The following is an 18,170-nucleotide window of genomic DNA, read 5'->3' as shown; positions in this document are numbered from 1 at the left end:
TTTTACATACATAGTACATCTACATATGGAACCTATTATTATTGAGGAAATGTTTTTTTAATGAGGAAGACTGAACAATACTTAAGAGAGAAAATGTTCAAACCAATGTTAATTTGCAGCAGAAGTAACAAAATATTTTAATAACAACGAGTAAAAAGACTGGCCTCCGTATCCAGGATCAGCCTGGTCCTATGTATACACCTTGAGAAAAGGACGCGACTCGCATGGCTTTTCTGAGCTTGGCAAACCTTCGAAGCTGAAATTTAAACTCTGACCCTGTCAAGGAGTTTTAAGAGTAAGACCAGCACTTTAGCTCTACAGAGAAACAGAGATAGCTCATTATATTCCTGTTTTCCAGATCCATGGAGGCATTTTTACTCCCTCCATTTTTTTTTTTCCTTTATTTTTCAAACAGAGCCTGTGCCTGCCCTCCCTTCCTAGCCCCCAAAATAATCCAAAAATAAATCTGTGAAAAAAAAAAAAAAAAAAAAAGGGGATTTAGGTAATACAATCACTTCTGTATAAATGTAGCTAATTATATTCTCAGTTGCTGAGTACTGTTTCCTCTCCCTCTCCCTGCATGCTGGGGTTAATTAAGCTTTCCTTAAATGTTTCATATGAATTAAGAAGAAACAAACAACAGAAAACCCTCACTATTTTAAAATTAAAAAAATCTGGTGCTAAAAAGTCCTGGCAGGCTAAACGTTAGTACAATAAAACTGCTGGATTTAAAATAGTAAAAAATAAAGTGACTAAAAGCTCTCTGTTTTAAAAATGAGAGACTTGCAAGAGACTTGCAAGAAAGACCGTTTGCTGTAGGAAAGAGGTCCTTTCTTTCAGGAATCACCTCAAAACCAAGGATGAATTGTTACTATCAAAAAGAAACCTCAAAATAGACTCTCTCTGTTATCATAATGCACATATTAACGCGTATTTGCGATTCCTGCCAAATGTTATCAGCGCTGTTCCGACTCGCCGGGAACAACCTGTTCTGTGCAGATCCTGACTGGGCTAGGACTGGACTAGGTTTATCATTTTAACACCAGTAACGTTGTTTTGTTCACCTTGAGAAACCACAGCATGAGCCGTGACCGCACACTGATACTGCACAGGTCTCTTCAGGAAAAGCCTTGGGAGCCCCTGGACCGCGAGGTCAGCAGAGCAGCTCACTGGCCACGGCTCTCACCACCTCCGTTAGCTCACCCTCTTTATTTACTCTTCCCAAACCAGCAATTTCAAGCACTTTTTAAAAAACACTACTTCTGGGTTTTTTTCCCCCCTTTCCTTTTTTCTTTTCTTTTAATTTAGCAACTTTCTGAACTTCCTTGATGTGTTTTCCAAGCCCCTCTTTCAATGGTACCGTATCAGAACGGCAGCGAAACCAGTACCAGCCATTCTTCAGTGACTTGATGCAACCTGCTGGTAGCATCTCACAGGAGCCAGGTACCGAAACCAACGTGCGCCTTGCAAAAGACACAATTTGTAATAGTGCCCCAGAGGTATTTTGAATATAGTTCCTGATTTTGAATCTGCACGCTGCAAAAACAGTCCTACTTAGCATATGGCAAGAAATAAGGCACATTATAATTTGTTCTGTTACTTAGGTGGCACATATATACTACCAAATACAACACCGAACGCCTTCAGAGTCTTACGTAACAACAGATTTCAAGTTATAAGTGTCAGCCAGGCATCATTTCAGGCACTGAAATACGATTACCTTGTTACCAACTATGACGCATCATACGATTTATCAAATTCACAAGAAAGAAGAAACCAATGAGACAATCCGACCCTATCTCCCAGCAAGCCCAGGACTGTTTCCAATGAAATGCAGACTTGACAGAAGAGGGATTTATTACCACAGTTTCTTAATGATATGTTTTATAATTTATCAAGCCTTCCTATCGTGCTCCACATGGTACTTGTTCCAAGCACGATAAGCTCACCTGAATTTCCATTGCCTGCCTAACTCAGCGGGTCACTCGCTGCCTGCATGCCTTTGATGCTGTGTCGCCGTAGCCCATTTCTGTGGATGGGGCTACTTTTGAAAGAATTTACTGGATGGCAATAATCGTATGGGGTCAAGGGAGTAAAGGGAAAAAAAAGTTTTACTGCTTCAAAAAGAAGGGATAAGAGTGGCAGATTTGTTCTTAAAAGTCAGGCTGTTCTTTAACGTGCCTACAGTATCACTTAAACATGAGGAAAATCATGAGGAAAAACCCCTTCCCTGTGCAGGTGCCAGAGCGGGGGCACAGGCTGCCCGGGGAGGCTGTGGAGTCCCTTCCCTGGAGACATTCACACCCCGCCTGGACGCGTCCCTGTGCCCCCTGCTCTGGGTGTGCCTGCTCCAGCAGGGGGTTGAACGAGGTGATCTCCAGAGGTCCCTTCCAACCCCCACCATTCTGTGGTTCTGTGATCACTGAGGCCTCGCTGAGTTCTAGTCAATTTCAAAATGCTGATTAAAAGGAGAGGGATTCATCTGGCCACTGATCCTCACAAACACATATAGCCATGTCTCGTATTAGAAACCTGTAAAAAGCAACACTGAAAGACCTGGAAACAGTTACAATAACTTAGATTGGGACAAAATGAAAGAGAGCATGCCTACTCTTTGATCCCATTAAAATTCAAGGGGTCGTCTTAATTATGGAAAAAATCATTTTGCTGTATCAAAATCCAATCACACAAAACAGCGTTGGATAGTCCATGCATCAGTTGGTTTGACATGAATGAACATTTAGGAAATGACAGCAATTGAATACGGCTGCAAAAATACATCTTACCTTGAAAAATAATAAAAAAATAAATAAAAGCTTGATACGCCTTCTGTTATATCTGCTATCTAGTTAATAATATACATTAAATTAGAAGACATTTTAATCTTTAGGAATTAAAGAAATAATCCTTGGATTTAGCGAGCTCAAACATGTTTTTGATTCTAAATACCTTAAATAATTCCATTGGTTACACGGAAATTTTTATGCACATGAAAAGCTTTGAAATGCTGTAGGGTAACAATCTAAACTTTGACTAGGCTAGAAATGAGAAGGCATTAAAAGTCTGGCTTTGGCTGAAATGATAAAGGTGATGAAATTCAGCTGAAGAGTTAAATTCAGATTTCAAACTCTCTCAGACTTTGAAACTTTGTCAGACCAATTTCTAATTAGCCATCAGAAATAAATATCTTCCTTGGTGCAACACATATATGAAAGTAATGAAAAATATGTTCCCAGCAGATAACCGTTGGTTCAGATTTGTAAGCACACACTGCAGACTACTTCTTAGTTCCCTGTTAAAGGGTACATCGATTAACACTGTGGTATCTCTGCACTTTCGTGACAAAAGAAAACATGAGCAGTAACACACTTTCATAGACTGAAGGAGAAAGATCTCTCGTTAGCAATTTTAGTGTTCATGTTCATGATTAACTCCTACTTCTCTACTTTTCATGTACAAATGAAACGGCTTGGAACAGAAACCTTACAAGTTATTTATGAAATCCATTGCACGTGCAGAACTGAAGGGAGCTGACTGCTGCAATGCACGTCTAGTCAACTGGGACCCAGACAATGAAAACATTTTTGGTTTGAAATAGCTACAAAATGCAGCACATCAACAGGTTTACCTGGTTTTAATATACCATGCTTGGCTGGATGATTCATTTGCAGCTTTTGCTGCTTCGCCTTTAACAGCAAATTCATTGTATGGGCTAGGGGACGTTCACTTCAGAGGAAGAGCTGGTAGACTCACTGTCAACACAGCAAAGACGGACCTGTGTGTAATTAAGCGCTGAAGATAACACAAGCATTTATAGTGCAGCGTATATGGTACAAGTCATCACCCAAATATGAGTTTCTGAAAATCCTAAATTTTAGAGAAATAATTAAATATATAGTAAAAGCCCCTACTATGCCTTCATAAGTAAGAAAGGAGACACACACACGTATATATACGCACGCACACACACACGTTTGTAAAGGGTAACACAAGTAGGACACCAAACCCGCTCTCCGTTTCTGTATGAGCAGGCCACATGAATGCAACGATACTACTACCTGAGTGATAACGCTACCAATTAATTTTTAAAAAGTCTTTAACAAAAGTTGAGATCTTTTTCCATCACATGAGAGACACTTTTTGGCTGTATTTTAATATCATCCTGAGTAAACTGGCTGAATTTGCAACGACAGAACACTATCCTAGAATAACGAAAGGAAAGAAAAATACTTCCGCTCAGGACTGACGTGCATCAATATAAAATAGCCAGTTTTTGCCATTGTTTGAAGTAAGGGAAGTAATGAAAGTACGCAAAACCATTTGGATACCACCGCCCTGTTTCCTGCACGTGTTCGTAACAAAATGCGTCTCCCCCTCCTCCATACGTGCCGTTCACTAACTCTTCATGATAAACATCATATACTTCCATATCACACACTTGAGATCACTCCTAAACTGGGAAGTTGGGCAAGAGCATTGCTCTATGCAAAATCAGCCAAGTCCAGTCAGGAAACAGATTAATTTGAAAGCCTTAATTAATGACTGAACATTTATACAGCCAAGATTTATGAGTTACAAGGAAGTAAGTTCAAAACATAACACTCCCTCCTGCAAGCAAGCTCTCTTTTTAATGGTAAACAATTAGCCTAGGGTAAGATACTGTCTAAATTCTCAAGTTTACTTTCCCCCTCCAACTTCCAAGCATTGATAGAAGACAAATGAATTTCATGCTTTCCTCCCTGCCCCCCTCTTCCATAAATATCATTATTAATAAACAGGGGTTAATGAAGATCAAATATAGATTTTTCTTTTTAAATAAATAAACCAATGAGTTTCAAAACATTTTTTTAGCTCACAAGTGCAAAAAACAGTATACAAAGGAGGAGGAGGAAAGGAAAGAATACCTCCTGCATAGACAGCTTATAGAACTTATTTTCTATATATGCTTGAAGCAAATCATAAACAAGAAAAGGAAGGTCTTTTTATATATATACACACGCAGGCACATACTTATTACAATACATACAATCACATTTTTAAAAGTCTCTTAAAATACAAAAAGATCCCAGTTTTTCTTCCTTGAGTTTACTTCACTGAATTCACAAATACTTTTACAAATTTAGTAACAAGGAATGTTAGAAATTAAGAACAAGTTTTCAGCTTTGAATATTTTGACTGTATTCCACTTCTGAAGAGAACTGACATCTTAAGATGAGTGCTGACTGTTTGAATATTAAAACAAGACTGCCAGCTCTTCTTTGGAAGTCCTCAGGCCTTAAACTAGAAAAGTCAAAAATCAAGAAAAGTTTTGTTCTCTCTTGTTTATACTAAATTACTGAGCATATTTTCTTGCCTGCAAATTTTGTTTTGCTAACAAAGGAGTGCGCTTTGTTTCTTCCCCCAGTTTATGTAACACGTAAATACACAAAAATGACCACAGAAATGGCAAGATCCCATAAAGCAGTAACGCGTCTGATTACAAGAGTCTGCGATGAGCCCGCATCCCTACAGCCATACCGTACCCTTTCCCTGGCAAGGGAACTCCCCAAAACACTTCTCCCCAGGTACACAGCCACAACTGCGACTTGCAGAGGTAATGAGAAATGCAAATGGCATGTGGCTTTTGGGTTTGGTTTTTTGGTTTTGGGGGGTTTTGGGGTTTGGCTTTTTTTTTTTTTCTTTTTTTTCTTTTGCTTGCTCGTGGCAGCGTGACAACTATCATTGCATGTCATGAGAAAAACCCCCATCAACCTGGCCTCCTGGCTTCTTCCCTTTGCTCCTTCATTCTTGGCTGAACGACGAAAACCGTGCCTTGCAAGGGAAAGTGGCTGCCAAAGAGAGATGGAGCAGAAAGAGTTTTCCTGACACAGTCTCACAAGTACTTGAAAACATCCCACCACAGGACACTCACAGAGTCTAACCTATGAGCCAGGTACATTTTTTTTTCCCCCCTCTTCATCAGTTTCTCATCAAACGGGAGCTCACTGGGAGCAGTTCCAGAAACAGACGGAGTCGATTTATCCCAGTAAAAAGCACAATAAGACCAAAATATACAAGTCAAAACAGAAGACAGATTGCTGCTCTTCCCTTCCTTGCCCTCCAATGGCATGCTTAACTGCGTAAGTTTAATGGTAATAGTCTAGTATTATCACAAATTTAGTTTGTTTGCTAGGAAATGAAGTATCAAACACCACAAAGCCAATCTCTGTAAGATGCCAATTACTCTGAAATCATAACTAATCCCTGCCCCGCTCCCCTAAATAAGAAAATAAACCATCAAACAAACAAAATCCAAAGCAGCTCTTTTGAAGTGTGCAAAATGCTCTTGGTTCTCCTCCCCTGACAATGGGGATGTCAAAACCAATTAGCAATTGCACTCATCTTGGGTTTTGCTCTGTTTTCTTCCACTGCAAGTGATCAACCCAGATCTGATGGCTCACTTCTATACATGGAATGCCATGGACAAATTACAGAAGACTAAGACCTGAAAGGGCTTTTTTTCCACCCGACTATCCTTGACCTTTTCATTACTCAAAGACAAGAAACAAAAAGCTTAAGCTGAGAACTAGGTGATAGTTTGAAAAAGCTTAATTAAAAAGCAAAACAGCCCATGGAATTGCTTCTAACGTAGCTAATAATTTGCTGCCGAGTTATTATTGTGCTGTTTCCATCTGCCAATAACCATTTAATCCTTTTGCCAAAGGCAATCTACAGCTTTATGTATTTCCATATGTACTTAAAGGAAACCATAAAATATAACTTGGAAATAACAACTTCCAATTTTTGATATACAGAAATCTGAGTTACAGTAGCGCATGCACCCATCGGCTTTTCAGCAGTGCTAAGAAACGTTACTTGACAGCTTCTGCTCCAGGCAATGGTTTGAATGCTAAGACCCAAGGTTTGTGCCAATACAAAATCTTTCTGTGCATTCAGATACAAGACAGAAAGCCAGCTACAGATAGCTCCCCTTAAAGTGCCTTCTTCAATGGGATTGCAGCTCTCCTCCTCGTGCACAGCCAGGGTTCAGGCACGCTGTGAAAACAGAAGTTACACGGCAAGAATGAAAATTTCCCTGTTTGACAACGTAGGTTTGGCTGCAAATACTTGAAAGCTTCCCTGTTCCCACATCCAGCATCAGGGACTATCTTAATTACTGACAACTTCTCAAACGGTTTCAGAATTACTGCTGCGCAGCTTAATCTCACCAAAAAGCCTCCAACTCCATAGATGTTACTGCTAAAGTTTGTGGGTAAAAAAAGAAAGCAGAACAAACCCAGGTATTTCAACTATTCTTTCCCAAAAAATCTCACTTAGAAAAATAAAATTAGACATAATCAAAACCCCTTTGAAAGGAATACAGCAGAGTGCATTTTCAAACTCAAATAACTTAATGGGATGACAACAGGCGTGTAAGCTTGTGGCTCATACACGTTTTTAGGGATAGGAAGTATTAAAGCGTATCATAATGAAAATGTTAAGAAAAAAAGCCTAATAAAAATTCTTTCCAAACACTTCATCAATAATGGCCATCCCTCCCCAAATAAACTCGACATTTACTTTACACAAATGAAATATTATTTCTATTATAGGAGAAAGCAATAGAAGCGGAATAGTTGGGGCACGCTCTATACAAATGTAGCTTTAATAGCGACGGCTTTTAAGTTTGAAATTCAGTACATCTATTGTTCAAGATCTTCAGTCCAACGGCTCACTTATTGATTTTATTAGATATTATTTTATTGTTCATTATTAGGTTCCAAATTTTCACAACAGAAACAATTACTTCGCTGATGACTGCCAAAGGCAAACATCCTATTTTATATGTACACAAAGATACCAATATATGTTCAAATATTTTGTTTCATACACACACACACCGCTCCAATCTTTGCAGTTCAGTGAAGTGTAAACAGTGTTGTCATTAAAATACAAGTTCTTTATTCACAGCAACAATACTCAGGCAGATTAATAAGCTTTTATACCTGGGCTCTATTCTTCTTCTGCCATTCATTAACATTTCTTCCACCTTGACAGCAATTTAACTGGCACAGTACCAGAAATACAAGTAGGTCAGCACAAGGTGTTCTTCTGTACGGTTTCACCTGGTATAAACATCCTATCTGAGTTAGCCTTCAGGTACTACGTTTAAATATTCCTAGTGCCAATTAAGATAATAATCAGAACTATTTTGGGTATCATTGTCCAAGTGGTACCTGTATTGTTGGAGGCCTGATTCTGTTAAGGACGGAAAGGAAATGTTACCGCAGAAGCAGGGAGCCCTCTGCGGCTCTCCTGGCCAAGCTGGTGCCCAAGATTGTGCCTCAGTGCTCCCTCCGTGGGAAACCCCCTTGAAATCCTCAGCATATCCAAGCAGAAAATGCATATACACGTAGGGAAAGGTAAACTGAGGTTTGACAGTCAGGCATTGCGTACTATTAAAAGTACTCGTAACAGGCACTTAAGCCAGTCAGACACACGCTAATCGTAAAGGCATGAGAAATAACAACGGTTGTGTAAGAATATTCACTGTTTGCCCCCCCGTTTATGAACAAAGCGGATACAAATCAGCGGTCTTACGGAAAATGAAACAAAACTTCAGACGTATCTTTTGCTAATGTACTAAATCGTACTCAGGATTTACAGCAACTTGTATTCGTTGAGGATCAGGCCCTGAAGTCGGTATGTAAGAGTCAAGGATCAGGGATTAATCCTGTACGAAGCGCAAAGGCTTTTTGGTGACTTCCTCTAATTTGCGTGCCTTGTCTTACGCTTTAGTTGAGTCAAACTCCAAGCAGCAAGCTCGCTTCTAACCACATACCCTGTGACGCATTATAACATAGAAGATCAAGTGCCAGCACTACAGGTTTAAATCAGAAAAACAGGTCAGTGTGAGGAAAAGTGCTTAATTTTTTTTTCTTTTCCTTTTTTTAACGTAACAGCTAATTCTACCACTCTGAACTGATACGAGCATTTATATCACGTAAATGAAAATACTTCAAAAAGCAGAAATAAACCAACATTTTCAATTCCTTCCTGATCTTTGCAAATGCAGTTCGTACTCTGAACATTACATACCCCCATTTGTAATCACTGGTATACTGAAAGCGTGTGTGCTTTAAGACACTGAAGAATAATCCCCGCTGTCTGATTAAAAAAGAAAAAGGAAAAAAAAAAAAAAAGAAGAATGAATTAAATTAAATTAAAAGTTGCTAGAAATAGCTCACAGGCAAAAAATAAAACTAAAAGAAAACAATAGCAGTAGCCTAAAGAGACATTTTTTTTTTTTTTTCCCCTTCAGGAATGAATTTCCATCTGCTTTTAAAAAGCAACATGTTTTTCCATTGCTGGGAGTTACAGCCAAAACCAGGACAACAAAGCAGCAAAGCCACAGGCAAGAGCAGAGGGCAAGTGAAGCTGGCTGACGGAGTATCAGTCTAGGTCCCTCTTTTACAAGCCTGTTTCGGTGACAGCTCAACAGTCCCCTGCTGGGCTGGCAACACACTCCCCTCTGCCACCCTCAACAAAGGGGAGCTCCTGGTAACTCTGCCGCCCGCAAGGTAGCGTGGAAAAGGGAAGGCAAGGGCAGGGGAGGGAGGCAAACAGCACAGTGAGCGCCGCTGGTAAACGCCGACGTCTCCCACGGCCTCGGCGGGTTTGGCGAAAACTACAGCTCATCAGAAGCCCCGTTGGCAGAGGATTGTTTGCCCCTGACACGAGTGACGCGCCTATTGCAGGGTCTGTCTCCAAACAGGCATGCACAAGAAACGGCCCTTCAAAGGCACAGGGAGGACAACAGCAAACACAGCTGCTCATTTACAAAACCTGCCATTAAAATAGTTAATGAAGACACAGAAAGGAAGCAAAAAAATACACTGAAATTAGCTGTAAGGTTCCTGCACCCTAACTGTTTCCACATTTAAGGAATCAAAATGTTCAGCTCTTTGGGCTGTATGGAGGAAGAAAATCTCAGGTCTGAGAAGCAGGCTAAATTTCATAGCTCAACACTGCCTGCTGCTCGCCTGGGGGCTCATTCAAATTCCCCCTGGCATTTTCCCCAAGTTCCTCTGAGGATCACTGTTCTTTGAGTTACTTAGGAAGCAGTTTTGACTGTATCCTCCTGAGCTGCTAATGGGTCTGACCTTTTCGGAAACGCTAATGTCCCTTCAGCCAGATGCATTAAATCTCCTCTGCATGATTAAACTATTAGCAAATCATTATCTCACTGAAGGATAAAATGTTCTTTCCCAGATGAGCTAGCCATGCATAAATTTCAGTGCAAATACTCTCCTGTACACCAAACCTTACGTTTTGCATAAACATGCTAATTGCCAACCATGTTTTATACACTCATAGGGTGAATGAATGCAGTACTTTAGCGGGTCTCAGCTGAGACCAGACGTGATGAAAGTCAGCCCACTCAGGGCAAGAAACCCTTCCCCAATCTCCGAAAAATGCACAGAGGGAACCAGATCTTTCTAAAGTGACTAAAAAGGAGAGCGGGGAGAGGCGGCGTAACGCCACAAAGTCTTGTGGTTCGGCACCCCCATGCCGACGAGTGATTACCCAGACACTTGCGCTGCCCTAGTTCCCAATCTGTCCAAGCACATTCTGCACGTACGAGGTTCTTGTGAGACCAGCAGCAAGCAAAATCCCATGGGAAGTCCTGTGCAGTTAGTTATTTCCTTTCCGGTGATTCATCTCGTTTATCCCAAACATTGACATTCGGAAAACAATCCGAATGCCAGGTATTTCCTCACCTTCCAGCCACCTGTGCCAACCACATCCTCAGCACTGATAAATGTGTGTAGGAAGGTGGTGATCCCATATTACCCATATTGGATGAAGACTGACACTCTTTTCCTCACCCACCCACACAAAAATATTCACTTTTCAGCAAGTGATATAAATTAACTGATCCTATGGATCGTTCCAAGAGAAACTTCAGAGGTTCATCTGAGGCCTTAAGCTCGCTGCGTTTCAATTTGACAGCGTTCCTCCCTTTGAAAACTGCATTTCACTGTAACAGCGTATCCTGGTGCGGAGCTACGCAGAACTCCTTCAGAACGAAAGGCCATCCAGCAGAGTCAGGTCAGAGACATTTCAGCCACAGGTGCTTTAACTACCAAAGGGTATTTTCAAATCACACATTTCTGATGAGACCTACGCATTTTTTGGTGGTATCTTAGAAGTCCAAAATCTGAGGCCCCAGTCCCAAGGCATGAGATGGGGAGCACCTTCACCACGTGTTGAATTCAATGGGAATTGAACACACCCTGCATCTCGCATAACTAAGCATAAAAGGAATAAACATGTTTGTATTTAAAAATTAAAATAATGAGCTTTAGTCAGGACATGATTTGAAGGGTCTACTCGGGTTTTTTTTCCCACAGAGAAACTTCTGGTTTTTGTTGTTTGGTTTTTGGGGTTTTTTTTTGCCTTCACTCCCAAAAGCCTGTGTCTCTTTTTAGGCTACTATACAGGATTGCATCCGTTGCCCTTTAAACATGTTAAGCAGAAAGCCTTTCCCTTAAGTCTGGAAAGTCTTTTCCTTCATGAAAAAGTAGATGTAAAGAAGATAACACATCCTAATTTGTCAGATGTTTTTTTTTTTTCCCCCTATATCTAAGCTCTCACCTTTACTGTAGATGCTCTTTAGTAGAGACAAACTTTTCCCAATCTCTTAAAAGACAGTTTACCCTCCTGTACACCTATGGTGGAATGCATCGTCACTTCTTTTGTAGTTGGTACCTTCCACCATAAGGAAAGGAGGAATTTGGGGAGGCTTTCCTTGTCTGGGGTGGCTTTTGATAAAGTTTATAGTTTAAATACATCAATATCTGGTAAACAAGAACATGCATGTTTTGGAACACATAGTTTAAGAGTCAAAGGCTGTAGCTGATTCGAGCTAGTGTGCTGCTGGAAAGATACTTTTTGGCATCAAATATACTCTCATTTGAGCCAGAGCAAACCTTCATTGGCTTGCTTTTTTTGTCCTTCATTCTCTGTGTTCCCATAGAGAGTTATTGCAAAGTGAGAAAGATATTTTTTACATTAACTATTCTACTTCGACTAAGAACCAGTGAAAGATTTACAGGTTCCCAGATTCCCGCTTTACTACTGTGCCCTGTAAGCATGGAAACTGATAATACTATAGAAACAATGCCAGCCTTCGCTTTCACCATGACCTGCTTTCCACCAACATAAAAGCAGCCAGTCGCATTAGCTTACTTTTATAAGCACACTTGTCTTAAGAATATTCTCATCATATCCAGAATATTTAATTTTTTATTACTTCTAACCAACTTTAAACTCAAGCCAACTCAACGCTTGATTTCAGTTTCTGCCGAAAACCTCCCTCTCTGCTACTGCCTTCTAAACTGTAACAAAACCAAACAATCTGACTGGGGCTTAGACAATAAAAGAAGGTCGCTCGCTCTACAGGGTTTATTTTGCTTTTTATCACCTACTTTCTGGAACACAATATTTCTACAGTGGGGAAACGCTGTCTTCATCCGTTGCTCAGTCCTTTTCCCAAACTCCAAGGATGTGAAGACAGACACACCCCTCACACTTAATTTGGAAAGGCAAATGATACAATCTCCCCCCGCCCCCCCAGCGGTCTAACAAAGACATCAGTCTTTGCATTTGTAAAGGTAGGTGTCCTTCCTCTAGGCCTTGTAGTTCCAGCTACAGCCTTTCTTCTTTTCTGTTTGAGACAATGTATAATTTGAAAATTACAGAGCAAGCAATTTCCTATTAGATACTGTCCTTGTGATTTTGTTCTTACTTGCCCTAGAAGGCGCATTGAGAATATTAGTGTTTTCTATTACAACAGAGAGCAGCCAATAATTATGAAACACTTAATCTGAACCCCAAATTGAAAATGTAGTTTGTGGAAGGCGCATCTTTCCTAAAGCAAGCTGGCTGTAGCAGCATCATGAAAGCATGCAAATGAGACCCAAAGCACTCACATTGCTTGCACTTTAAAACATTGCTTTCAAATACTTCTGTGGTTGCATCTTTTAATTAATCGTACTTTATAGAAAGCACAGTGAGAAATCAAACCGATAAAACTCCTCAGTGTGAAGTATAACAGGGAAAATGCTCTAGGAAAACGCTATGGCAGACTGAACAACCTCCAAGTGAAGACATCCCAATTATATAAAACCATTAAAAAAAATCAGTTTTATAAAAGTTGGATCTCCTGCAATTTTGCCCCAGATAAAAAGCAGGAACACTAGAATAAACCTCACAAAAGTTTCGAGGCAGCATGGCGCTTGTTGTTTTAACCATTTTTATTACTTTCAAGGACTAGAGACTTCTCCTCCACACCTACCAGTGCTCGGTGCTATGTTACAGCATCTGGAGTTGTTGGCAAAGCCAGCGGTGCAGCACAGCAAAGCACAGCACAGCCTCCTGCTGAACCACGCCAGGCGTCAGCTGCCTGGGCATGGCCTTCAGTAGGAATTTCTTAGGAAAAAAAGCTGGGGGCAAAGACAAGAGCAGTTCTGACTGCTCCTCCGCCACATCAGTGAAACCTGCTGGCCTGCCTGGGAGGGCGAATGAGACATAGGGTTACTGCAGAGCTGTCCTTGCAGCAATCAGGCCTACCCCGCGCATGGCTCGGGCACACCGGCTCTGCTAAAAAGAGGTTGAGGTGGTCCTGGGAAAAGGCAGATTCCTTCAGGGCAGAGATGCAGCCAAAGAAGTTGCCTTAGAGGGAGGAGGGAATGATCTTTGTTGTCAGCACCAGCTCCGGGACCAAACCTTGCTACTCAGGAACTTCTAAAATCAATTTCTTACTTTCATGATTTACAGATACCAAAGTACCCCTGAAGAAAAGCCTCAAACACTGCTGCAGAGCCCTGCTTCAGAAGGGCCTGGAATGAATATCGAACTCAAGCCCAAAAATGTCTAGAAAGCAGAGGCTTTGTTTGACCTATATTATTAGCATAATAAAAGCTAACTGTACAGACATTGCTCCTCTAATGCACTTTGGTTTTACATTAAACTTCACTTGCACATGAGAGAAGGAAATTGTAATTCACCCTCGTAAATTATCTTCCATCTTCTCTCACGTGAAGGAGTGGGAAGTAATCACTCTATTTTGCTATCTTGATGTACCTTTAAAGGTACTCATTAAGACAAACGTACATACAGCAGGTGAACAGAGATAAGTGGTCATAAAAGATGACAGGCAAAAATATACAAATATCCGATCTGAAAAAAGGCCAAGTTGGAAGCCAGATGCATACTGAACTATCCACTTTACTTGCTGTTTATTCAGCTCATGTCAGGATGATTCAACGCATCTTTACACGCAACACTCTATTCATACAGCATCTTCCAGTCACAAAACCAAGAATTTTCCATTTCTTTTTCTAAACAAAGGGCAGAACAGTGGAATGGGAACTTGCCATTCAACAGCGGAAACTATTTGTAAAGCTGGGAAGCTGGAGACACTAGGAAGAAAAGGCTTTAATGAAACTGGCCGCTGTGTGTGCCAACTGTCAAGACTTTTTATATATTCTTCCAAGGAACACTGACTGAGGCTCTTTCTGTATTTACTCTTTACATCCCAGTTATTATAATTCTTTGAATGATGCAAAAGAACAAAATTAGTGAGAAATGCCCTATTAGAAACAGGCAGGCTTTTTTCCCCCTGCAACTACTCTGTAGCTGCACTCAATGACCCATTAACTTATTTTTGATTCTGTACAAAGCCAGCACCAAGACATTTGTGACTCATTATCAACTAGGCACAGGAATTCACCACTAGAGCCTCAGCTGATCCAGATCCAAAGGAAATCCCCATATGCTTGGAATTTCTGAAATACAAGCATTACAGTTGTTGCCTGGTAAGAAGACAGTTTCCATACACAACAGATAATATATTTGTGTTTATTTTTTTGGAGGCTTGTAACTCAGCCAGAGGCAGATAAATTTTCCCAGGGCAGAAAAAGTCATATTCAGGTAAAAACACAGTACTATTTCAAGCCACTGCTCCAAAGCACGGAGGCAGTAGAGCTGCGACAGTTCTCCAGACCAACATTTAAGCCTGCAATCCTTTTTGTTATTGCCTTTTTTTCATTATGAGATCCCACATTCTGCAGCAAAAAGATGCGCTACACAGAACAGCTTTGCTCCCTACGCAGCTTTCATTCATTTGTTCCCAGAGCACAGTTTGTCCTGTGCTGTGGAGGACGAAAGCTTTTGCGGGTTTGACTTTGGTGTCTGCCGTGACACAGCTTCCCGGAACGAGCCTGGAGGCTGGCCCAGACACTGCCGCGGCGTATGGCGAGGTCTCACCCCGTCCCTTGGACATGCAGCACTCACAGCAGTGCCCTCACCAGCCAGAGGTCGCTAGTAGGCAATGCAGCATTTTACAACATACCAGCGTTTAAGTGATAGCTAAATGAGCAAAAGTGTTGCCTGGGAGCATATCCAATGCTCAGTCAGTTGAGAAGGGCCTTCAAGCGTTATAGGAATCACACAAATACTCCACAGTCACCCTCTCTTTTGGACCGAGACAAAAGTTCAGCTTATTTCCCTGCCCTTGTAAACAGCACACAGAAAGATGGCGGAGCCGAGGCAGGCACATCACATTTTCCACTCAGTTATGGAAAAAGCAGAAGGTGACTGTAATTAAAGATGTTGCGATAAAGCATACACTAGGACTGGCTACAGTAAGGTGGAAATTTTAATTCTGGTATTTCATGCCTTTTAAGAGCTCGAATTGGCAACCTTAATTACATTCTTTGAATTTTGAAGTAATATAATTACTTTCAATTAATCAAAATGACGAAAGAATGAAATATCCTTTCACGAGACACTGGCATGAATAATATTCAGGTAGCAGAGTGGTGACCACTAACGTACCAATGCTTATTATAACTGCCAGGCAGCAGCATCTGAGAAAGTTCCTCCTTCTACCCAGGACAGGAAATAATTGTCCGACGTCCATTGTCAGAAGCTGACTAACTAATAGCAACGAGCTATAACAGTAAGTACTGCTGTGAGGTCTTGATTATATGGAATAGGAAAATACAACCTTCAAAGTAACAGAACCACAGAATGGTGGGGGTTGGAAGGGACCTCTGGAGATCACCCCGTCCAACCCCCTGCTTGAGCAGGCACACCCAGAGCAGGGGCACAGGGACGCATCCAGGCGGGGTGTGAATGTCTCCAGGGAAGGGACTCCACAGCCTCCCTGGGCAGCCTGTGCCCCTGCTCTGGCACCTGCACAGGGAAGGGGTTTTTTCTCATATTTAAGTGGAACTTCCCGTGTTCCAACTTGTGCCCATTGCCCCTTGGCCTGTCGTTGGGCACCAATGAAAAGAGCCTAGTCCCGTCATCCTGACACCCACCCTTTAGATATAAGCATTGGTGAGATCCCCCCTCAGTCTTCTCTTCTCCAGGCTGAACAAACCCAAGCCTCTCAGCCTTTCCTTATACGAGAGATCCTCCAATCCCCTGATCATCTTGGTAGCTCTCCACTGGACTCTTTCCAGTAGTTCCCTGTCTTTCTGGAACTGGGGACCCACAACCGGACACAGTACTCCAAATGTGGTCTCACTAGGGCAGAGTAGAGGGGGAGGATAACGTCTCTCGCCCTGCTGGCCACACTCCTTTTAATGCACCCCATGATACCGTTGGCCTTCTTGGCCACAAGGGCACATTGTTGGCTCATGGTCAGCAGTCCCAGGTCCTTCTCAACAGAGCCGCTTTCCAGTAGTTCAGCCGCCAGCCTGTAATGGTGCGTGGGGTTGTTCCTCCACGGGTGCAGGACCTTGCACTTGCTCTTGTTGAATTCCATCGGGTTCCCCTCGGCCCAGCGCTCCAGCCTGTCCAGGTCTCGCTGGATGGCAGCACAGCCTTCTGGTGTATCAGCCACTCCTCCCAGCTTGGTATCATCAGCGAACTTGCTGAGGTTACACTCTATCCCATCATCCAGGTCATTGATGAATATATTAAACAGGACTGGACCCAGCACAGACCCCATGGGAACACCAGTAGTGACAGGCCTCCATCCAGACTCTGCCCCATTGATCACAACCCTCTGAGTTCTGTTGTTGAGCCAGTTCTCAATCCATCTCATGTCCTCTCATGACTCCTTTGCAATTCCCCTACACTGTCTCATAACTGTGTCTCTTCTCCCTCCATCTGAGGTTCTCAGCCACAATCCTAAATGCAAAAGATCCCCGGGGATGTGGGGAGAGCCAGGTGAACTGCCTGGGCAGTTTGGGGACACTTGCACCCACCCCCCTCCACTCCTCCTGGCAGAACATCCTTAATGAGGCCACACATGATGGTACTAAAGCTCACCCTGGAACAGGCCTTTCCCCAGCAACAATCCTCTGATGGGAGATCTCGAAGGAAAAAAGCCCCAGATGGTATTCTGTTTTCTGGGCAGAAACACAGAAATCTCTCAAACATTCCCTTTCATAATTCCCCCCCCTACTCTGAGAAAACTCAAGGGGTGATATCCAGATGATACTTGATTTCAGATTTAAAAACACAATTTTGTGCACCAGCTCCTTGGCCGTTACCATTCAAAAAGTTTTACCTCTGCTCCTGAGTACTTCTGCGTGTGTTGAACGAGCTCCGCTAAGCAGACATCATCACTGACTGGCATGGACTGAAAATGAAGTTTGAAGATCTCCCCGCGAGTGGCTGCATCTGGCAATGGCACGTAGATAATTCTGTCTATTCGTCCTGGTCTCAGCAAGGCCTGCAATGAAAGCATCACAGGAAAAGTTATAGCACATGGTGCATCACATGAAGAAAGTAAAAACCACAACTCAAAAACAGCAACGCTGCCAAATAACTGACAATTTCAGCAAGAGCAAGAAGCTGCACGAGAACAATCAAGCTATGTGCACGAGGGGTTATTCTCCTGTGTTAAAATGGATCAGTTGCTGAAAAGACAGCAAGGCTACTCAGCTTGAGAAATACCAGTTTACGGAAAAAAGGAATCATAAAGGAACCATAGACATTTTCCTAAAATAATAATTTTAGGCTTGTTGCAAGGTGTGCTGGAATGTTAGGAGTTGGCAGAAGGACAGGTGACAATGGACACGTCCCAAGTTCAGATCTTCAATCAAGACAAGTAGAGAAAGGAGATTTTTGAAGTGGAGCTTACATTCTGGATTCATGTTGCTTTACCC

At 41.9% G+C, this 18,170-nt stretch overlaps 1 protein-coding gene across 1 annotated transcript in view; it reads right to left on the bottom strand.

Moving 5' to 3' along the window:
* Positions 1 to 18,170, bottom strand: part of AFG2A (AAA ATPase AFG2A) — a 206,079-nt gene that overhangs the window by 23,619 nt on the left and 164,290 nt on the right. The window contains 1 exon segment of the mRNA XM_075090205.1: positions 17,570 to 17,734. Coding sequence (XP_074946306.1) covers positions 17,570 to 17,734 — 165 coding nt within the window.

This window comes from Phalacrocorax aristotelis, chromosome 4, assembly GCF_949628215.1.
Source record: "Phalacrocorax aristotelis chromosome 4, bGulAri2.1, whole genome shotgun sequence".
Classification (NCBI taxonomy): Eukaryota; Metazoa; Chordata; class Aves; order Suliformes; family Phalacrocoracidae; genus Phalacrocorax; species Phalacrocorax aristotelis.
The sequence above is the reverse complement of the archived record's forward strand: the minus strand, read 5'-3'. Positions and strand labels throughout refer to the sequence as shown.